At 46.2% G+C, this 19,793-nt stretch overlaps 1 protein-coding gene and 1 long non-coding RNA gene across 2 annotated transcripts in view; one reads left to right on the forward strand and one right to left on the reverse strand.

The window, feature by feature from the left end:
* Positions 1–2,466: 2,466 nt before the first annotated feature.
* LOC133625470 (uncharacterized) lies at positions 2,467–3,611 on the reverse strand. Its single transcript, XR_009818743.1, has 2 exons — positions 3,112–3,611; positions 2,467–2,648 (listed from the first exon to the last, which is right to left on the reverse strand). It is a non-coding gene; the product is annotated as an uncharacterized LOC133625470 (long non-coding RNA).
* A 491-nt stretch (positions 3,612–4,102) lies between these two features.
* OXSR1 (oxidative stress responsive kinase 1) overlaps positions 4,103–19,793 on the forward strand; it is a 96,937-nt gene continuing 81,246 nt past the window's right edge. Inside the window, exon 1 of the mRNA XM_061996406.1 lies at positions 4,103–4,384. Coding sequence (XP_061852390.1) covers positions 4,315–4,384 — 70 coding nt within the window. The 5' untranslated portion in view covers positions 4,103–4,314. The remainder of the gene's footprint in view (positions 4,385–19,793) is intronic.

Genomic DNA, 19,793 nt, shown 5'->3' on the forward strand with positions numbered 1-19,793 from the left:
CACAGTCACTTACAAACAGTGGCTTACGATGCCTTAAAAAGCCTTCCACTAGAAACAAGGCAACAAATGCCATGGCCTCAAACACTGCTGAGCTGTGGCAGCAAATGCCTCTGTGTGTTCTGAAAGAGCAACTTGGAATTTAACAGGAAAATGATGTATCTGGAAGTCTACACTTACAGAAAGATGAGCTCTGCAGTGCCTTGAGACACAGACCAGAGTTTAGATTAGTTTTCTGTAAGCCAAGTGTAAATTAAGTTAGTTTCTGCTCGCCCTTGTGATGATAAACTATATCAGGTACTTTCAGTAAAGCTAATAACTGTGTGCAGAGCACAGAATCACAGAATCATTTTGGTTGGAAAAAACCTTTAAAATCATTGAGTCCAACCCCTCCCCTCACACTGCCAAGCCCACCACTAAGCCATGGCCCTCAGCACCTCAGCTACACGGCTTTGCAATAGCTCCAGGGATGGGGACTCCCCCACCTCCCTGGGCAGCCTGGGACAGTGTCTGACAACCCTCTCAGGTAAAAAGCTCTTCCCAATTTCTAATCTAAACCTCCCCTGGTGCAACTTGAGGCCATTTCTTGTTGTCATAGAATCATAAAATAGTAGTCCAACCCCCCTGCAGGTCAACCTAGATCAGGTTGCGTAGGAACATGTCCAGTCAGGTCTTGAAGACCTCCAAAGAAGGAGACTCCACACCCTCCCTGGGCAGCCTGTGCCAGGGCTCCATCACCTCAACAGTGAAATACTTTTTTGTTCTATTTAAATGGAACTTTTTGTGCTCCAGCTTCATTCCATTACCCGTTGTCCTCTTGCTAGATACAAGAGAAAAAAGGGATGTCCCAACCTCCTGCCACCCACCATTTTGATATCTGTCCTATCATTCATTACTGGAGAGAAGAGACTGACCCCTCCTTGCCACAACCTCCTGTCAGGGAGTTGTAGAGAGTGATCCTGTCTCCCCTCAGCCTCCTTGTCTTCAGACTAAACACCCCCAGCTCCCTCAGCTGCTCCCCATCAGACTGGTGCTCCAAACCCTTCACCAATCTGTGCCTCAAACATCAGTTTTATGATAGCCAACATTACATGGCTGGAAAAAACAAAGGCAAAGATATGGATAGCGCCATCAACTTTCACAGAAACAATAACTAATTGTGCGACAAAGGCAGGAAACCATGTGCCTTGTGAGAGCTAAGAGCATTTTGTGAGGATGCGTGTGTTGTGTGCAGCCTGGGGGCATGCAGGCGTCAGAAGAAAGCCTTTACTCTGCAGCAGAATCAATGGGAAGAGGGCACTGCCTGCTTTAACCACTGTGGTGTTTTAGTCAAAAAAACAAACCAGAGGGGAAGCCCAGCTCTGAGACCTTCTCAGATTGCAGCCTTCCTACCTCAAAGACATCTGGAGTTTTTCCCCTTCTCAATCTCCCCTAAAGCCTCTTCCAGGACAGAGGTGGGTGCACCAGGAAACTGCTTTTCCACTTCTGATTTCTATCCACATTTCTTGTTATTACAATGACCCACTTGATTCAGCTGCACCACTTCACCGGCTCTTTTATAAATAGAGGCATCGCCTCTGCCCTGAAGAGCTTGCAATCTCCACGAGGCAGACAAAATAAAGCAAATCAGGAAAAGGAGAACGAACAGAATACTAATGATGAAACAAGAGCAGATGCTGCTTGGATACCTGAAGTGGGCTAAGGATGAAAATCTTCATGGAAGTCTGCTCTGTTTTTCCATCCCTCACCTGACTCAGTTTGAATTGAGCTGTTGAACAAGTGCACCAGCAATACCTGACTTTTGAGGGACCTAAAAGGCTGAGTGCATGTGAAAAACTATCCATGGATTCAGTGTGAATGGGAGACTTTTGGTTTCAAAATGTGGAAATGCCATTTTTCTTCACTGCAGAACTGGGACAGTAAAATGCAGCATCCACCTCTGTGTGCTCCCTGTGGCCACTGGTTCTCTTGTCAGGACACATTTTCAGTTTTAATCTCCATCAAGGTCTCTGCTAATTCTTAAAGAACACAGCTCATTGCATACTTAATCCTGCCCCAATAGAGTTTCACCATTGCCTTCAAGGAGAGGATTTTCAGCCCAAGAGAATAGAGGCTGCTCACATGGGTTGTGTCCCCTTCTCTGGAGATATTCAAAACCCACTTGGACGAGTTCCTGTGTGACCTACTCTAGGTGGTCCTGCCCTGGCAGGGGGGTTGTACTGGATGATCTTTTGAGGTCCCTTCTAGCTCTTGAGATTCTGTGATCCTGTGACAATAAACCACTGTGGTAATGTTAAGCATATATAAGTCTCTTTTTGTTGTTGATGCCTAGCTCAGATTCATTTTTAACATGCTGTTAGCTATCAGAAATAAGACACTGGTTACCTGAGTGCATGCTCTGGGGTAAAATCTCTTTTTAATTGCTATATAAACTCCTTTTATAAAACGGTTAAAAGATCACAGAGATAGTTCCATGCAGTAATTACAGTATATTTAGCAAATATTAAACGCGCTCTGCAGAGGAATGTTTAACACGGACAAGTAGAGACAACAAAGAGCTTTTCAGCTGGAAGCTCTGCCTTATGACAGAGATCATCATTGTTGAGTGCCTGCACAGCAGCAAATGAGATGGGACTGTGGGCCTCTTGCTTCTAAAAGACAACAGCAAAAAAAGAGTAAGAAGGAAGGAGTTAGTGTCCTGCACAAGGTAGCAGAAGTGAAAATACTGGACTCAGACCATGCATTTGGCAGGGTACAGTGGCCCTCTGCAAAGCCTGGTTCATCAGAGGCATCTCAGGAATTTGTACTAATAAGCTAAAAATATGTATAACTTATGTTCTTTCACTCACAGTAATGCCTGACATCAAGCTACAAGAACAGCGACTGGTGAGGAAGAATGCAACCTGATACAGAAATTCCCAATCGGTTCTCCTGATGGTTACTATCGTGCCTGCTGCCACTGTATCTATGTCAGAAAAGAACCCCAATATAGATTCCCAAACTGCAAACACAAATATCTAGACAGCAGCCTTTGTGGGTTCATGGTAACACTTAGCTTCATATTCCTCACTCATCTAACCAGACTGGTTTTTCCCCACTGGCCACTCAACGTACTTCTGAATGCATCCAGATCAATGAGGCTCTGGCTGTGGACCAGTGGGCCAGGAACTGTAGGATAAAGGCATTGCAGTGTTGAAATCACAATGTGGAGCAAGCAGCTGGGAAACTGGAGAAGTGCTCATCCTCGGTGACTGTGAGGAACAAACCAGACCTCCTGACCCCTCCATGCCCATCAAAACCCTGGGGCCTATTTTTACACAGGGAATGTGGATACCCAAAGCACCGTGGCTGGGCTCCACACCTACCCATGGCATGGCTGTGGCTGGTGGGGAAATGGAGACAAGAGGCAGTGCATCAAGCCCACTTTGGCTCCAGATTAAAACATCTTCCCGGACCAAATCCCAGGGAGGCCACACACCATCGCTTTCCACCCTGGCTCCAACGTGCCTGGCCACGGAGATGCCACTGGGTTGCCAGATAGGCCAGCTGTGGAACAGGGCTCCACATGTGCGAGAAAGGCCGTCGGCACGCAGCGCCCGGAGCCGCCCAGGGCTCTGAATCCCCCTCACGTCAGCCCCAGGCTCGCCCACCCCTTCCCGCCGCTGCCCGTCCCGAGCAGAAACCCCGCGGGCAATAGGGCCCTGGAACGTGACTGACAGCTTCCTCTCCAATAGAAGCTGCGGATCGGCAGCTGGCAGCCAATCGCAGCCCGCAGCAGGCCTTAGGCGCACAACCCCTCCCTCCGCCTGCCCGATGCGCGCACCCGCCATCTTGTGTGTGGCATCCCCGCCCTTCCCTTTTTCCTTCTCCTCAAAGGACTTTTCCTTCTCCTCCGCCGTCCGCTTTCGGCAGCCCACCTTACCGTACCGTACTGTACAGTACCGTACCAGTCCGGCACGCACCCCCCGAGGGCGGTGGCGGCAACCGAGGAAACCGTTGGTGGCAATACGGCGGCGGGGGCGCCGCGCTCAAGATGGCGGTGGGCGGCGCCCCGTTGTGGCGGGCGGGGCGTGCGCGCGGCGGCGTGCGCGAGTGACGTCAGGGCGCTCTGGGCATGGGCAGGTGGAGGGAGCAGGCAAAGTTTGGCCGGCGATAGCGCCGGAGGCGGTGGGGTTGTGGGTGCTGCTGCTGGCGAGGACTCGGCGGGGGCCCGGCGTGGGCCACACGGGGTCAGCGCGGCACAGCAGTGCGCCTCCGCTTCTTCACTCCTGGGTGACGCTCCCCGCCGAGGCACGGCGCTGCGGGCGCGGCGCGGCCATGGCCGAGGACCCCAGCGCGCTGCCCTGGTCCATCAACAAGGATGACTACGAGCTGCAGGAGGTCATCGGTGAGCGGCGGCGGGGCGGGACGGGGACGCTGCGCACCCTCTACCCTGGCATCCGTGCGCGCCGCGGAGGGGCTGTGTGTGTGGGGGGGCTGTGTGTATATGTGTGTGTGTGTGTGGGGGGCTGTGTGTATGTGTGTGTGTGGGGGGGCTGTGTGTATGTGTGTGTGTGGGGGGGCTGTGTGTATGTGTGTGTGTGTGTGTGGGGGGCTGTGTGTATGTGTGTGTGTGGGGGTGGGCTGTGTGTATGTGTGTGTGTGTGGGGGGGGCTGTGTGTATGTGTGTGTGTGGGGGGGGGGGCTGTATGTGTGTGTGTGTGTGGGGGGGGCTGTGTGTATGTGTGTGTGGGGGGGGCTGTGTGTATGTGTGTGTGGGGGGGCTGTGTGTATGTGTGTGTGGGGGGGCTGTGTGTATGTGTGTGTGGGGGGGGCTGTGTGTATGTGTGTGTGGGGGGGGCTGTGTGTATGTGTGTGTGGGGGGGGCTGTGTGTATGTGTGTGTGGGGGGGGCTGTGTGTATGTGTGTGTGGGGGGGCTGTGTGTATGTGTGTGTGTGGGGGGGCTGTGTGTATGTGTGTGTGTGGGGGGGCTGTGTGTATGTGTGTGTGGGGGGGCTGTGTGTATGTGTGTGTGGGGGGGGCTGTGTGTATGTGTGTGTGGGGGGGGCTGTGTGTATGTGTGTGTGGGGGGGCTGTGTGTATGTGTGTGTGTGGGGGGGCTGTGTGTATGTGTGTGTGTGGGGGGGCTGTGTGTATGTGTGTGTGTGGGGGGGCTGTGTGTGTGTGTGTGGGGGGGGGCTGTGTGTATGTGTGTGTGGGGGGGCTGTGTGTATGTGTGTGTGGGGGGGGCTGTGTGTATGTGTGTGTGGGGGGGGCTGTGTGTATGTGTGTGTGGGGGGGGCTGTGTGTATGTGTGTGGGGGGGGCTGTGTGTATGTGTGTGGGGGGGGCTGTGTGTGTGTATGTGTGTGGGGGGGGCTGTGTGTGTATGTGTGTGTGGGGGGGCTGTGTGTGTATGTGTGTGTGGGGGGCTGTGTGTGTATGTGTGGGGGGGACTGTATGTGTGTGTGGGGGGGACTGTATGTGTGTGTGGGGGGACTGTATGTGTATGTGTGGGGGGCTGTGTGTGTATGTGTATGTGTGGGGGGCTGTGTGTGTATGTGTATGTGGGGGGGCTGTGTGTGTATGTGTTTGGGGGGGGCTGTGTGTGTGGGGGGGGCTGTGTGTATGTGTGTGTGTGTGGGGGGGGCTGTGTGTATGTGTGTGTGTGTGGGGGGGCTGTGTGTATGTGTGTGTGTGGCGGGGGGCTGTGTGTATGTGTGTGGGGGGGCTGTGTGTGTGGGGGGCTGTGTGTATGTGTGTGGGGGGGCTGTGTGTGTATGTATGTGTGTGTGGGGGGGCTGTGTGTATGTGTGTGTATGTATGTGTGTGTGCGCGCGCGCCCTCCCCTCCCCCCGGCGGTGTCTGTGTGGGGTGTATGTCCCATCGCCCCGAGGGCTGAGGGGCTGAGTGATTCCTTCGCTGGGGAGTTTGCCGCTTCTCGCAGAAGAGCTGTGTGTACGGGGATTCTGCTTTCCCCGGTCTTTGTGGATCCTGTGCCGTGGGGGTCCCATGTTCAGGGAGGGGCTGGGTGGGTGCGGGCCTGGGGCTCCACTTCTGCAGCCTCTCTGTGGGGCCGCACCCCTCCTCACGCGTCTTTGGCGCCCACGGCGCGGGGGGCGGATCTGCCCCCACCCCAGGCAGAGTCTTGGAGTAGCTGTAAAGGAACCTGGGGCAGGGGCTCATCTCCAGCATCTGCCTGCCTCTTCCTCACTGAAGTGAGGTGTACTCTCGTGCCGGGGGCAGTGGGCACAGAGCAGGATGGGGTCTGTGCTCTGGGGGCTCTTGTGTCTACACTTCACCGTGTGATTTTGGACACGCAGGGCAGGAGGTCGTCAGCAGGATCAAACTCCACAGCTTACCTGAGCTTTCTCCTTCCAGAGCACCTCCGTTCATTTTTGGGGGAAAACCCTTTTCTTAGCAGTTTTGGAGCCCCACATTGCTGGACGGTCTCCTTCCAGGGCACCCGTACTCATTTTCGGGGGACGACTTCTCTCTTAGTGGTTTCAGAGCCCTGCATTGCTTCGGCCCGTGCAGGGGACAGAGGGTTTTGCAGTGCCACCGAATGAGCCTGTTATCCTGTGGTTTTTTTTTTTGCTGCCGCTGCGCGTTTCCATTCATTGTCCTCACAGCTCGAGGCCCCAGCCCTTGCTCTCTCCATTAAATGATTCTCTTTTTTTCTTCTTTCCTCATTCTCTCATGACTTCAAACTACACGGACACCAAAGGCCTCCCGCTGTACAGATTTATTGGCTGTCTCAACCGTTTTGTTGGGGTGTGTGTTTGAGGGATATATTGCTTTGGGGCAAGTATGTGACACATAGTGAGGTGGTGCCACAGGTGACTCTAAGGTCAATGCCTCCCGGCTCACTCTCTGGAGGCACAAAATAAATGAAGTAAAGCAGGAGGCAGCAGGGCAGGCTTCTGGCAAAGGCTTTTAGGAAGTAGGTTAATTTTTAGAGTAATGTTTGTGAAGTGCTTTTATTTGAAGTTTATAAATGATGTAGCACTGTCATGCTCAGGCCTTCCATTTCTGCCTTAAGGGGAGACTTGTTTTCTGTGAAAGAGGGTGGGAGAGTTTGTCAAAATGCTGTTTTAAGAGATTAAATTCTTGGCATTGTTTAAAAGTAGGAAGGAACTAAAGCTGGGGGGAGGGAAATCTTTCTGGACATCCCTGTTTCTCTGTGCAATCAGGCTTTGTCCTCTCCCTTTGCTCAGTGGGAGCAGCAGTGCTTTAGGAAGGAGTCAAACTCCCAATGAAGAGGGAAGGAGAGTTCTTAGAGATCAACCCTTTAAGCCTCTTGTGGAAAATACACCCTCGGGAGGACGATTTTCAGCTTCTTTTAGGAGCAAGAGATAAAGGTGTGGGAAGGAAGGGAGACAGAGAATGTGCCACCCCTTTCGGGGGGAAGGGGGGGGGGGTGAGGGGGGGGAGAGGGAATGGGACCTCTGTGTAGGAAATGCTTTTTTCCTTTGCAAGACTGCCTTTGCAGATGCTCAGGTCACATAGGGCAAGGATTTGAGCTTGAGTGTCCCATACACTGCTGGTCTGTAGCTGGGGAGAAGAGTGGGGTGGGAACAAAAGGGAATGTAAATGCACTTCTGCTCTTGGGAGAACTTGCTGCTGGAGACACACATCCTACAGCCTTGAAATATTAGGAGGAGCACAGAAATACATTGTCTCACATGAACTGACAGAACTTGGAGATAAATCGTGAAAGAAGTATTTTCCCCTGTCTTCCTGTAAACTGGGTTTCTGGATGTTACTGGGTCCATGATTGTGTTGGCATTTTGCTGTGTAATGGAGTGTACACTGAAATGTGTATATTGCAAACATATGGTTTCTCTTTTTAACTTTTCTGTCATCCGCCCTCCTCCCCCTTTACTCATTTCAAAGATGGGTCTGTCTGCCAGTGGCTTGGATGGACATATGACGCAAGTTTCCTAGCACGTATATGATTTGTGGGACAAAATGTCACAGTGTTAACTGAGCTGGACTGCCTTGACTCCTGCTTCATGTCTCCTGTAAACCTCAGGGGTTGGTGATGTGTGTGTGGTGGTTTTATTTTTTTTTTTTCACTTCTATTTACTTCTGTAGGGCTGTAAAAGTCTTTCAGCAGGGAACAAAGAGACACCCTGGTATGGAAAGATATGAACCTTGCACCAGTGCTTTTAAAGGATTTAAGTTGTTTCCTGATGAAAAATGTTGCTCTTTACATATAGAGTCAAGCATTCGGTAGATTACCAGGTCGGCTATTTTTCATGTCAGAATAAAGGAAATCCATGTGTAGTCCAACTTCTTAATTTGTGGAGGTTTTGCCTGAAAATAGCCATACATGGCTTTCATTTATCACGGATGGTCCTGTCCAGTTCTGGTGAGGAATCGAAAGAGCACGTTTTCTACTTGCCAAGCAAACTTCTGCTGTAAAACTACCCTCCTGATTGTGGCTAATACTGAGAAAAAGGATTACTCAGCACTAGGGATGACTCATTCCATTATAAATGTATGGATTGATGCCCGCATTTAGTGCGTTGGGTTAGTGTTAGTAACTGCTGAGTAGCCTCCTTAGGCTTAAATAAATCCTGTTCCACTGAATCAACGAATCTTATTCTTGATCAGAAGCGGACTTTAATTTCAAGAAAGGATAAAATGAAAGTGAGGTAGAAGAAGCAATTTCTAAAGCATTCTGATGAAATGTACCCCCAGAGCAGCTGTAGTCTTTGTAGGTGAATACCGCCTCTGGAGATGTCTAAATTTCATCTAAGAAGGAAAATATAGTTTGTGCCAGTGGTTGTAAAGGTGGTCTCCCGAGCATAGATTGCATATAAATAGTGACAGTTGTCTTTTTGAAACCTGAAAAAAAAATTCAACCTCATACTGTTTGTGCTGATCAGATACTTGCACAGGCAAGTTCCCTTGGATCTCACAGTTGCTGTTGGAAGTGCTGGTGAGCAGTAGTGAACTGGATTGGGTCATTCTCATCTTGCTACTTCTTTGGAAAGATGAGAGCTGTGCTTGCTATGACTGTTTGATTTAGGAGCATCCTCTTGTTGCTGTGAACAGCCTGTGCCAGAAACAGGAGACAAATTAGTGGTGGGAGTGCTCTCTATTGCTCTGTGCTGTTGCCCTTTCTCCTCTGACAGATTCCTTCTTAGTGATGAGGACAGCGCAGGCTGCACAAACAGATGTGGTGGGAGTTTCTTCTCCCTTCAGAAATCAAGCTGAAATTGAAAATTGAAGTCACCATTTACCGAATGATTAAGTTTTTTAATGACTGTGGTTTGTATAGCTTTGGGTTTGGGCTTTGCCTGTGAAAACGTTGATCTTCTGCCATTGACTATTTAGATTTTCCTAGCCACGTTCTTCCCAGGCTCTTCGTGTGAGCATATGCATTCCTGTGTGGGAGAAATTGTCTTTTGCAGGTGTAGAGTTGCTGCTTAGAATTAAGATTCTCCACATTGTATCAGAATGTCTATGGTGTAGTTATCTCATGTACTGAAAAAGCCCTGCGGTTGGAGAAGAGCAGCCTGTTAGTATTCACCAGCTACAACTGAAGCCTTTGGGTATAAAAACCAGGCTAGAATAGGAGACTCTTGCCCAACAATAACTTTTTAGGTTTCTTTTTTGAAGCATGGCGTTGATTGATTGTTACCTGTGAGCCTTATGTGCAAGCTGCAGCCAGTTTCATATGCCTGGCTATTTAAAACCTGTTCAAGGAAAATGTTACACTCTATAAAGTATAACTGCTTTGAGAACTAAAATGAGTATTTAGACTTAAGTCTTCATGCCATATGTTTTGTTTTAGCATTTCCTTGCGGATTCCCACTCCTACCCCCCAGCCTGGCTAAACAGAGTTTGATTTTTACAGCGTGTTCACAGTATTCAGCCTGGTTAATTCATTCTAAGACTTGCTATGTGGCTCATTTGTCTTCTTTTTCTGCTTACAGTTTGTAACATTAAAGCTTATATAAAAGTATCTTTGGGCAAATGTAGATCTGTTAAGAAAAATGTTAGTGGTCCTTTGTAGTGCTTGTTCTGCTTGGGCACTGAAGTGAGTGATGCTCACTATTGCAGTTTCTCAGCTGCTTGGACATAGACAATTGTATCTTGTGTATTGCTGAGGGAGACCAAATAGTCATGTTACTCCTCCATCCAGGTTTCCTTTCCTTTGAATACCTGGCACGTCTCATGTCTTTAAGAACTTTGATACCACTGCCTTACTAGAACAGGGCTAGCCTGAGTCACCTCTTCACCTCTTGGCAAGTGAAAGCAAAAGGTATTTCCTTGTGCTTGTGTCTTTGTTTAGTGTTTCTGTTGTTTGCCCTCTAATAGGAAGGAGGATAAAACGTACAAGGAAGCAGACAAAGGACGTACAAAGCCAAGTGGTGATAAGAGGCTGGCTGTGAAGAATACACTGTTGTTAGCAGAGCGATGTGGCTGCTTTGCCTGTGGATTTACTGCTTTTAGTTCTGGGTTATTAAGAAAACAACCATATGAGGTATTCCATGTGGAAGTATACCACACTTTCCCCTGGTTGGTTTCTACGTGGTAGTTGTTTCCAGTACCGCTAGGTTCCAGGACTGATTAATGTTTAACACTTTGATTTCTTAAGAATACCATTTAAATAGTTTTCATTTAATTCAAATGTCTTGTCTGGTATTGGGAAGCCTGGATGTGTGGTGCTCATGAGCACACCTGAGGGGTGTGTATGCTGGCTGACAAATGCATGCCTGGGAGGCTTCTTCCTTCTGCAGCTGATGAAATCTTGGAGAGGGTTAACTCTTCCCCAGAACATTTGTCTGTTTAAACTTGGCAGCCACTATTTTATTTCTGAATGTTAGCAGCTTGCCCACCAAGCCAGCTTGTAGAGATATAATCTTTTATTTAAACTTGGAGATATTTAAAAAACTGGGCAATAACACTAGTGCTTATTGCTAGTTGTGTTAGTGAGTTGTAAAAAAACCCTGCGTTTTGATCAAATTTTCTTGGAAGATTTCCCCTTAAATGCATGATAACCATCATAAATCTCTGCAGCAGTAAATTTAGCTGTGGACTCACTAATGGAGTGCTTGTAAACTCAGTGTTATTAAACTTTTCTTAATAGGGAGAGACAGACTTGAGGGCTTTGTGAGTGTGGAAGAATAGCTGTTGGAGCAGTGGAATTTGGCATTGCAAAATCTTTGAAATATCGGGATCCTGGGACTTTCCAACTGAATGTAGTCTGTTACTCTGGGCTCTCTTGGGTGTCAAACAACTAAGCTGCAGATACGAACAACTTGACTCTCAAAGTTGCTGCAGTTTCCTGTGACTTTACCGAAGGGAGTTCAGCATTGACATTTCTGTAAAAAAAAAAAACTCATAAAACTTGGTCTGTGTTTGTGGCAGTGATCTGGGAAAGTCTCAGATCCAGGGTTATGTCCTTGGCTGACAGGCAGTCTGAGCCCTTTACCAGAAGGTCATTGCTACGGATGTATGAGAGGAGATGTGGTACCACTGCTCTGTAAAATAACACATAGGGTAACGGAAGGAGCTGTACCAAGAACAAAACCAAACTTGTCTGTCTGGAGTAAGACAAGATTGCTGTAACGTATGGTGTAAATAAACCTAAATGACAGCAGGCAAATAGGTACCTGACTAGTCTGTGATACTACTTAAGTATTTCTCATGTTCCTCTAAAATCAAGAGACTGACCTTAGTGTGAGATTCTGTCAACTGTAAGTTGAATCCCTTAGATAGTCTGAGTGCATTGTTTACCTTGAAACAAGGTTTTCTGTTAATCATCACAGTCTGTGTAGTCCTTGTTTTTAACTAGGTTGTGTTGCCCTGTCACATAGCACAAGCAAGTTGAGATTTGTGGAGTGAGCCAAGTGCCAAAAGGAAAATAACCTCACAATTTCTTTTCACCCTTACCCAATCGCTACAACATGTAGCAACATTTTGTTTTCCCCAAGTCCTTTCTTTCACCACTTCCCAAGGTTCTTAAAGACCATTGTTTCCTGATATGTGCAACCGCACACAGAATTTTTGCTTAATGCAAATTTTCTTGCAATTAAGAGAAATTCCACCCTGAGGGGGGTGGGAGGAAAAACCATTTGGTGATGTATCAGCCTGTCCCAAGCTACTTTCTGACATGCCTTGTAAGGATTTTTTAGACCTCTTTGGTTCCTCACACTGGGAAATCACAGAATCTTAAGGGCTGAAAGAGACCTCGAAAGATCATCTATCTAGTCCAACCCCTCTGCCAGAGCAGGACCACCTAGAATAGGTCACACAGGAACTCATCCAGGTGGGTTTTGAATGTCTCCAGAGAAGGAGACTCAACAACGCATCTGAACAGCCTGTTCCAGTGCTCCCTCACCCTCACAGTGAAGAAATTTTTCCTTGTATTTCTTTGGAATCTCTTATGTTCCAGCTTGTAGCCACTGGAAATCTACAGGGGATGTCTGTCTTCCAGTCCTAAAGGCTTCACAAATCCCACCTGTGAATGTAGTACAAAATGAATTCAGAGCACTGCTTTGCTTTCTCGCCAAATGGCCAAATTAGCTGAATCTTTCTTCCACTTCCTATCCATTAAAGTTTTATCCAGCTTGTTCTGCATGCTTGGGAAACAACACTGTCAGACTCTCATCATTCAGTTTAATTAAAATGTGTTTTTGAGGGAATACGGAAAAAAAAATCTCATGAATGAGGTTTTAATTTCTTACCAAATTTCAATTTTCTAGCCCATCCGTTTTTGTCATGAGCTACTGAATTGAGGGCAGGGGAGGGAAAAAGTCTTGTCTCATTTCGCTGTTTCATGCTAAACCAGCTTTATAACTTTCCCCAAACGGGTATTTCCTTCAGGCAGGAAATGAGCCTGTGTGAATTCATCCTGGAGAGAAAAGGTACGAGCAGCTGTTAAAGAAGTACAGGATGAGTTGAAATACTTCAGTGATCATCTCCTACTGTAGTAAATTCTCCTTGGGTTTTGTCGAAATTTTACTGCTTTACAGTCATGAAGAGTAATTTAAGCAGAAACTTTACTGGTTTTACTGCTACCACCTTGCTGTTAATAAAGCTATGTGGGAGGATGCTCTGTTTCCTTTTAATCCATCCACAGGACTGTTAATTGAGTTAAAACTGCAGAGTGGAAATTTTGTCCTTGAGTACCCCACCTCACTTCACAAGCTCGGTCAGCTCTCACCCAGCTTGTCCTGTGGTGTTCTCTGGTAGCATACTGTGGATGATAATTGCAGGTGCATTTTGTCTCAGCAGAATTAACTGACAAATCATGCAGTTTATTAGAGGTCAGAGTGGTGTTAAGTAGAAAAATGTTCTAACAAACTAGTTGTGAATGTGGAGTTGTATTAACGTGCTTGTGGTCAGATGCATACTGTGGCAATTCCACATATGGTTTTGTAAAACTGAAGTTTCCCTAAACGCTGGATGAAAGCTCCATCATTACTGTTGGACAGGTTTTGGATTTCCATTTTTTTTATTTGGTTTGAGTGAAGCCCTTGCTCATTTTTGGTTTTCAGGGGACTGTTAATCTATTTTCTCAGATTCTGTGTCTTCTGAACAGGGAGCACACAGTGGTGGAAAATTATGGAGTTCGTAAAGTGAGGGAGCAAGGTAATGGCTGTGGAATGAGAGCACTTAGAGAATACTGTTCTTAAGAAAATTAGATGGATGTGCTCAGAGCTGATACCTGTTGAGGTAAGTGGGGCAGCTGAAACACCAGTCAGGTGTTTCAGGGCATCTCCAGCTTCAAGTAGGTGACACAATATTAGGTTATCTTGATGGCTTAAAAGCTCATAAATTAAAGACGACACTTCTTGCATGGGATAAACACCTTTCCTGCAAATTCCCCAGGGATGGATTTAGTCATGACAATTTTCAGCATAAAGATGGAAAGCTACTGTCACTTTGCTGAAGTGCAGAGCTACATAGGACTCCCAAGGCCATGGAATGCTGTTCCCGACTGATGCTAAATTCTATAATCCCAATACTAGAGTAACAAATGCTCCTGTTCAAAGTAGCACATGGGGGAATTCCAGGGACACCTTCTATTAACCACTCAAACCTCTGTGTGACCCTGTCAGCTCTGTCTGAAACAGCTACTTAATGATTCCCTGCAATAGCAGGGAGTTAACAATGCCTTTTGCTTTTACAGCATGTGTCTGTAGCTCGACATTTTTCTGATGCTGCTTGCTTTACATTCAGGCTGTAACTGCAAGGACACTTCCCCATGAAGGCCCTGGAGAGCTGCACTTGCTGTTGTGCTGTCTCTAAACCTCAAACACATTGACTACAAATGTCTCTGAATTGTCATTCCTTAAGATCCTGCCAGTGGGAACTGAGTCCTTTAGAAACTGAGTGTGTTGTACATCCTCAGTTGTAATAACTTCACCTCCTAGGCCATTTCTTGGTGAACTTCTCTGTCTCTCTCCTTGCACCAGGCAACTTGAAAGCTGAGGCCCCAAGTTCCATCCCTTCACTGAAATAAAAATTAGCACTGAAGATGCCAAATGCTGTTTAAAAACTTTGTATTAACAACTAAGAAATACCAGGGCATTGACTTCCAACAGACTCTGCTTCACTTGAAAAAGTATCTTGAGCATCAAGTCTTTTCCTGTTGAACATTTAACCAGTGCAAGTCTTCATTTGAACAGCTGAGAGGCGGATAGACTAGCAGCCGGAACATAGTTATTTGTCCACATCCTGAGAATTGGGATGGTTCTCATTAGTCTGGGTTAAACAATGTAATTTTTAAACCAATGGGCTCATATTGTGTGCTGAACACAATAATAGGCATAGAAAAGACTTATTAGATCAAGCTATTCACTGAAAAGAAAGGATAATAGCCCTCAAGAGGACATATCAGATACTTAAAAGCTTATTTACCTAAAATAACCACTATACTATCAAGCATCTGCACTGTACACAGACAGATTGTTTTGATTAGTGGAACCCTGGCCAAATAAAATATCCTCTACAGTTGCAAATTACATTTGAGAAAGTTCACAGATAAAGCTTGGGAGAGAAAAAGGAGAACACTGGCTTGGCTACTGTACCAGGACTGTGTTTTGAGTCTTGGTAATACCTGATGACAGCCAGCATGATATTTACATTGCTGCATATACCATAAAGGCAACTGACAGTGATTAAAAGGGAAGAATAAACCTTCTCCAGTAATATTGCTGTGTTTGGAAATGAAATGTTTGAGCCTGTTTTTCGTCATGTAGAATTAACACTGCATAGCTGTAGTGCCCTTTAAATTAGCCAGAGATGTTGGCATGAAGTCAAATAAATATAATTGGTTTCAAACTGAAAATCTAATTTAGGCATGCTGATAGCATCTTAAGTAAATGTGGCAGGTCACACAAGACTTGTGTAACTGGCTCTTGATGCTTACTCTAGTTACTGCTATGGGGAAAGTGGTCTCGGAGGTGTTTCCTGAATCCGTGGGCACCTTGTGCAACTGGAGGGTGTTTGCATTTTCTGGTGAGGTTCTGGTCTCTTCTCTGCAGACCATCAGTGTGTCAGTAATGTTTGTCCTTTTCCTGAGGTGGTCATCAGGTTAAATCATACCTACTTGAGAGTATGATGGGGATGTATGCTAGCTTGAACCAATTTCGGGTATCCTAGGGGCTGCAGGAGATTTGACATGTGATCAAACAGCAGCACCCTCTCTTCCACACGTTGGTATTTGCAGTGAGAAGGTTGAGGACAATATTAGATTGGCTAATACTTGTCCCTGTTAATCGTCTCTGCTGTGCCATCTGTGGCCAGTGACTTTTTTCCTTGTCTTTTTCCCCCCTTCATCTCTTATTCTAGGGTGGAGTATGGATGGCTCTTTGCTGTGTTCAGCAGTGCTTGGCTGCAGGGAGACAGCTGGAGGCCTGACTCAGCTGCGCGCACTGTGAACTGGTGACTGTGGGTGAAGCATTTGGTGAAATCAAACAGCCAAGTGACCCAGTGGCAATGTTGTCAGATATCTTTGTGACATACTTTTCTGACATACCTTTCTGGAATTGAATGGCTGACCCTATTCCTCACCCTCTCTTCTGTTCCGGGCCTGTGTTATATTTACAGGCTGTTTGTTTTCTCTCCAAAACTGTTACTTCTCTGCTCAGTCTGTAAGGTTGCATCTGGAATATTGTGTCCAGTTTGGGGTCCCTCAGTTCAAGAAAGACAGGGAGCTGTTGGAGAGATTCAGTGCAGGGCCACCAAGATGAGGAAGGGAGTGGAGCATCTCCCTTATGATGAAAGGCTGGGGGAGCTGGGGCTGTTTAGCTCGGAGGAGACTGAGGGATGATCTCATTAATGTTTACAAATATGTAAAGGGTAGGTGTCAGGAGGATGGAGCCAGTCTGTTCTCAGTGATGTCCAATGATAGGACAAGAGGCAATGGGAACAAGCTGGAACATAAGAGGTTTCAAAGAGGCATAAGGGAAAACTTCACTGGAAGGATGACAGAGCACTGGAATGGGCTTCCCAGATGGGTTGTGGAATCCCCTTGTCTGGAGACATTCAAAACCCACCTGGACAAGTTCCTGTGTGACCTACTGTAGGTGGTCCTATTCTGGCAGAGATGTACTACTAGATGGTTTGTCATAGTCCCTTCCAGCCCTTTGTGATTCTGTGATTCTCAACCTGCCTGCTTGCTGAAGGTGGGAAAACAGATGATGTTTTTCTGTATTCAGGGCCTAAGATACTGAAAGAGCTTCGAGAGAACAATGCAGCTTGGGGTGGAGTGAGAATTTCCATAAGACTCCCCTTCCTTTCTGCAGAAACTTTGGCATTGAGTTGTGAAGTTTACAGAACCTAGATCTCTCTACAGCTTAGAAATCGGAGTCGTTTGCAGGGACCGTGGGGAGATGTTCCCCTCTGTGGCAATTACATGTCAGTTGCTGATGGCTATGAAAATGATATTGGACTACTTGCATGTGACTAGGTATGGGTTTGTATTCCTCCTTTTGAGAACTGAATTAAAGACTTAGGCAGTAAGTCTCTGGAGCTGTGTGTTTCTATATGGATGGACTACTGGAGGGGACGCACGTATAACTAAGTGCTGGCAGCATTGCATGATCTTTACTGACTTTATCATAACTCTTTACTGTACATGGAATGTTAGAAGTCCTGAGAAACAAATGGTCTTACATGGGCAGAAACCTCTGAGCTCTGAACACAAAGCATAGTTTTCAGTGGTATTGTCAACAGCGAGAGCTCTCATTGAGATGATGAATAATTCACTGTCAGCAAGTTTATGCACAGTTCAAATATTTTGGCTGTGTTTCTGATTTGATATCTGAGATTCAGAGATCTGCTTCTTATTTTCTCAAATTCTTTGAACATACTAGATTAATGCTGGAGAATTACTTGTCTGTAGGTACTGACACAAAATGAGTGGGCAAAGCTTCTCAGGCTTTGTGGTAAGACATGTAATTGAGTCCTAACAACATAGATCCCTGTCCTGTTTGAAATAAATACCACACAGAACTGAAAACTACTTGGACTCTTGACTAAACTGGAATAAATGATTAGAGGTCATTATAAAGGTACACACGCAATTTAAATGTGACAAGCATAGGATTTCACAAGTAATATGTGCTTTTTCCCATTCCTCCTTCCGATTCTTTCCTTAAAAGGTTTAGACTGTAGTCATCAGATGCACTAGTGTGAAATACTATTTGTCTTAATTCTGTGCCTGGACATATTACTGACCAATTACTACCCCTATTTCCATGGATTGTCCAGCACGTGCCCTGTGTCTTAATGTCTGTGCAGTCACTTTGGCTTGAACCCAGCTAACTGTTCACAGCACTTGGCTGTGCTCAAGGTGAGCCCAACAGAGGAATGAGTATGCTGTATTCAGTGGTGTGAGGTATGCCAGACTGGAGGGTGGGGTGTCATTTTAACATTGACCATGTGGAATGCGAAAATTTAGAATAAATTGTTTAAAGCAGGGTTGAACAGTTCTTTTTAAAGCCTTTTCATTAGAAATAGGAGGGTAGGTACTCTATTGTAAGTGTGAGAGGTTATGCCTCTCGGTAGGACTGCTGCACACACATACTGCAGGTGTCTTTATGTATGTATAGTCAGTGGGGATGCTGGTTTTACCCACCACTCCCCATAGGCTTTAAAACTGGCTTCCTAACAACTTTCAGTAAAATCTACTTTTGTTTTCTGCCTTTTTTTATGCTTCTCTCGTATAATAGATGATCTATTTCTTCCTTCTCTACTTCATATCTTTCTGTCTCTGCTGTAGATCAAATGCAGCACAGCTGGAGCTGGGAGAGGGTGCATGAAGTTAAACCTGGCCTTGTGCTACCTCTGCCAGGGCTTTAAGTAGAGCGTTGCCATCCGAGTTGTGCATGTGTTATCCTTCAGCTTCTGGAGAAATAAATGCAAAGCCCCAGTTCTTCTCCCTGCATGGAAAGTACTGTTCATAGTATTGTTGTCAGGAATGAGTTGTAGAAATGTGAGAGTGAGTATGGCCGTGCTGGTGCAGCACTGGAGCTTCCTAGGGATATGTGCATGGCTGCACTCCTGTGTTACTGTGAGAGGGGAGCTCCACTCACTTGTGTGATTTGGTAGCTTTTTTTCATGTCTTGGTCATGGGTTGCTGTGCTGCTGCTTTAGTTTCCAACAGATTTTCCAGCCAGGCACAGAACAAACTCTACTGAATTCTTCTTTACTGGTCTTGCTGTTGCTCGCAGCGCTTCAACAACAGCATTCAGAATCAGGTTGCTGTTTGGGTACACTCCGAGCAGTGCTGGAAGCACCCCAGTCATCTTACTGCTGATTCAGGAATGTAACTTCACTTCCAGCATCATTCACGCTTGCAACACTCTTCCTGTGGTGCTGGGCTGAGTAGGTGATGCTTTCCCATGAAAGCTTTCTCCTCCTCACTGTGGATGAGTGGATTTTTTTGTCCCCTTTGTAGAAGTACTAAGAATATGTCCTGTTACGGGGTTTACTTTGGTTTTATTGATTTTTTTCACTATCGATGTAGACTGTGTCTTCCATTTTGTAGTAGGAATTTTGACATGTAGTGAGGAGGTGGCTTGAAGAACTGTGACCATATTCAAGGACCATTAACACTGCATTATTTTACTCTTCTTGAATTGTAGGACTTGTGCCAGAATACTTTTGACATCCAGTTGACTGTTCTTCCCAAGCTCTGCTTGGGAAAAGGAGTATTCCCACCCCATACTGAACTGGCTATAAATCTTAAGACTAGACTGTTTTTCCTGACTTGTTTTTGTAAGAGACTTATTCCTTGTGAAGGGACTCTCTTCTCACCAGAAACCTCAAATGAGGTGGAGAAAATAGAGGCATAACGGTGCCTTCATAGTGAATGGACCAAACCATGCAAAATCAGTCTGAGCTTGTAATTTGATGTTTACTTTCTGGTTTAATTAGCTCTGTATCTACTTTGTGCTCTGTAAAAATGCTTATGAAATTCTATTCCTAGTCTTGTAGCTTTTTGTTTTATTACTGCATTGTCCTTATAACGAGTAACCACAGAACAGGGCTCCCACAGCTCTTTGGTGTGAGGCTGTCAAAAGCTCAAAGCATCAGGAGATGGAGGTTGCTGTCCCTGTGCCTGCAGTGGCACGTGTGAATGCTGAGTCTGTTATAAAGCATTAAAGGTCTTCTGGGCTTCTGATGTCCTGCCTGTGTGATATGGAGTGAGGACCATTAATGTCATATCTTTGACCATCCTTAATGTGTGTGATTCCATGGCTGGATCTTCTACTTGTTGTTACAGATGTGTAATACCGTGAAAAGATATGGAGTGAAACAAACCATCTATTTCTCTTACCACTTCT

The sequence above is a fragment of the Colius striatus genome, chromosome 5 (assembly GCF_028858725.1).
Source record: "Colius striatus isolate bColStr4 chromosome 5, bColStr4.1.hap1, whole genome shotgun sequence".
Classification (NCBI taxonomy): Eukaryota; Metazoa; Chordata; class Aves; order Coliiformes; family Coliidae; genus Colius; species Colius striatus.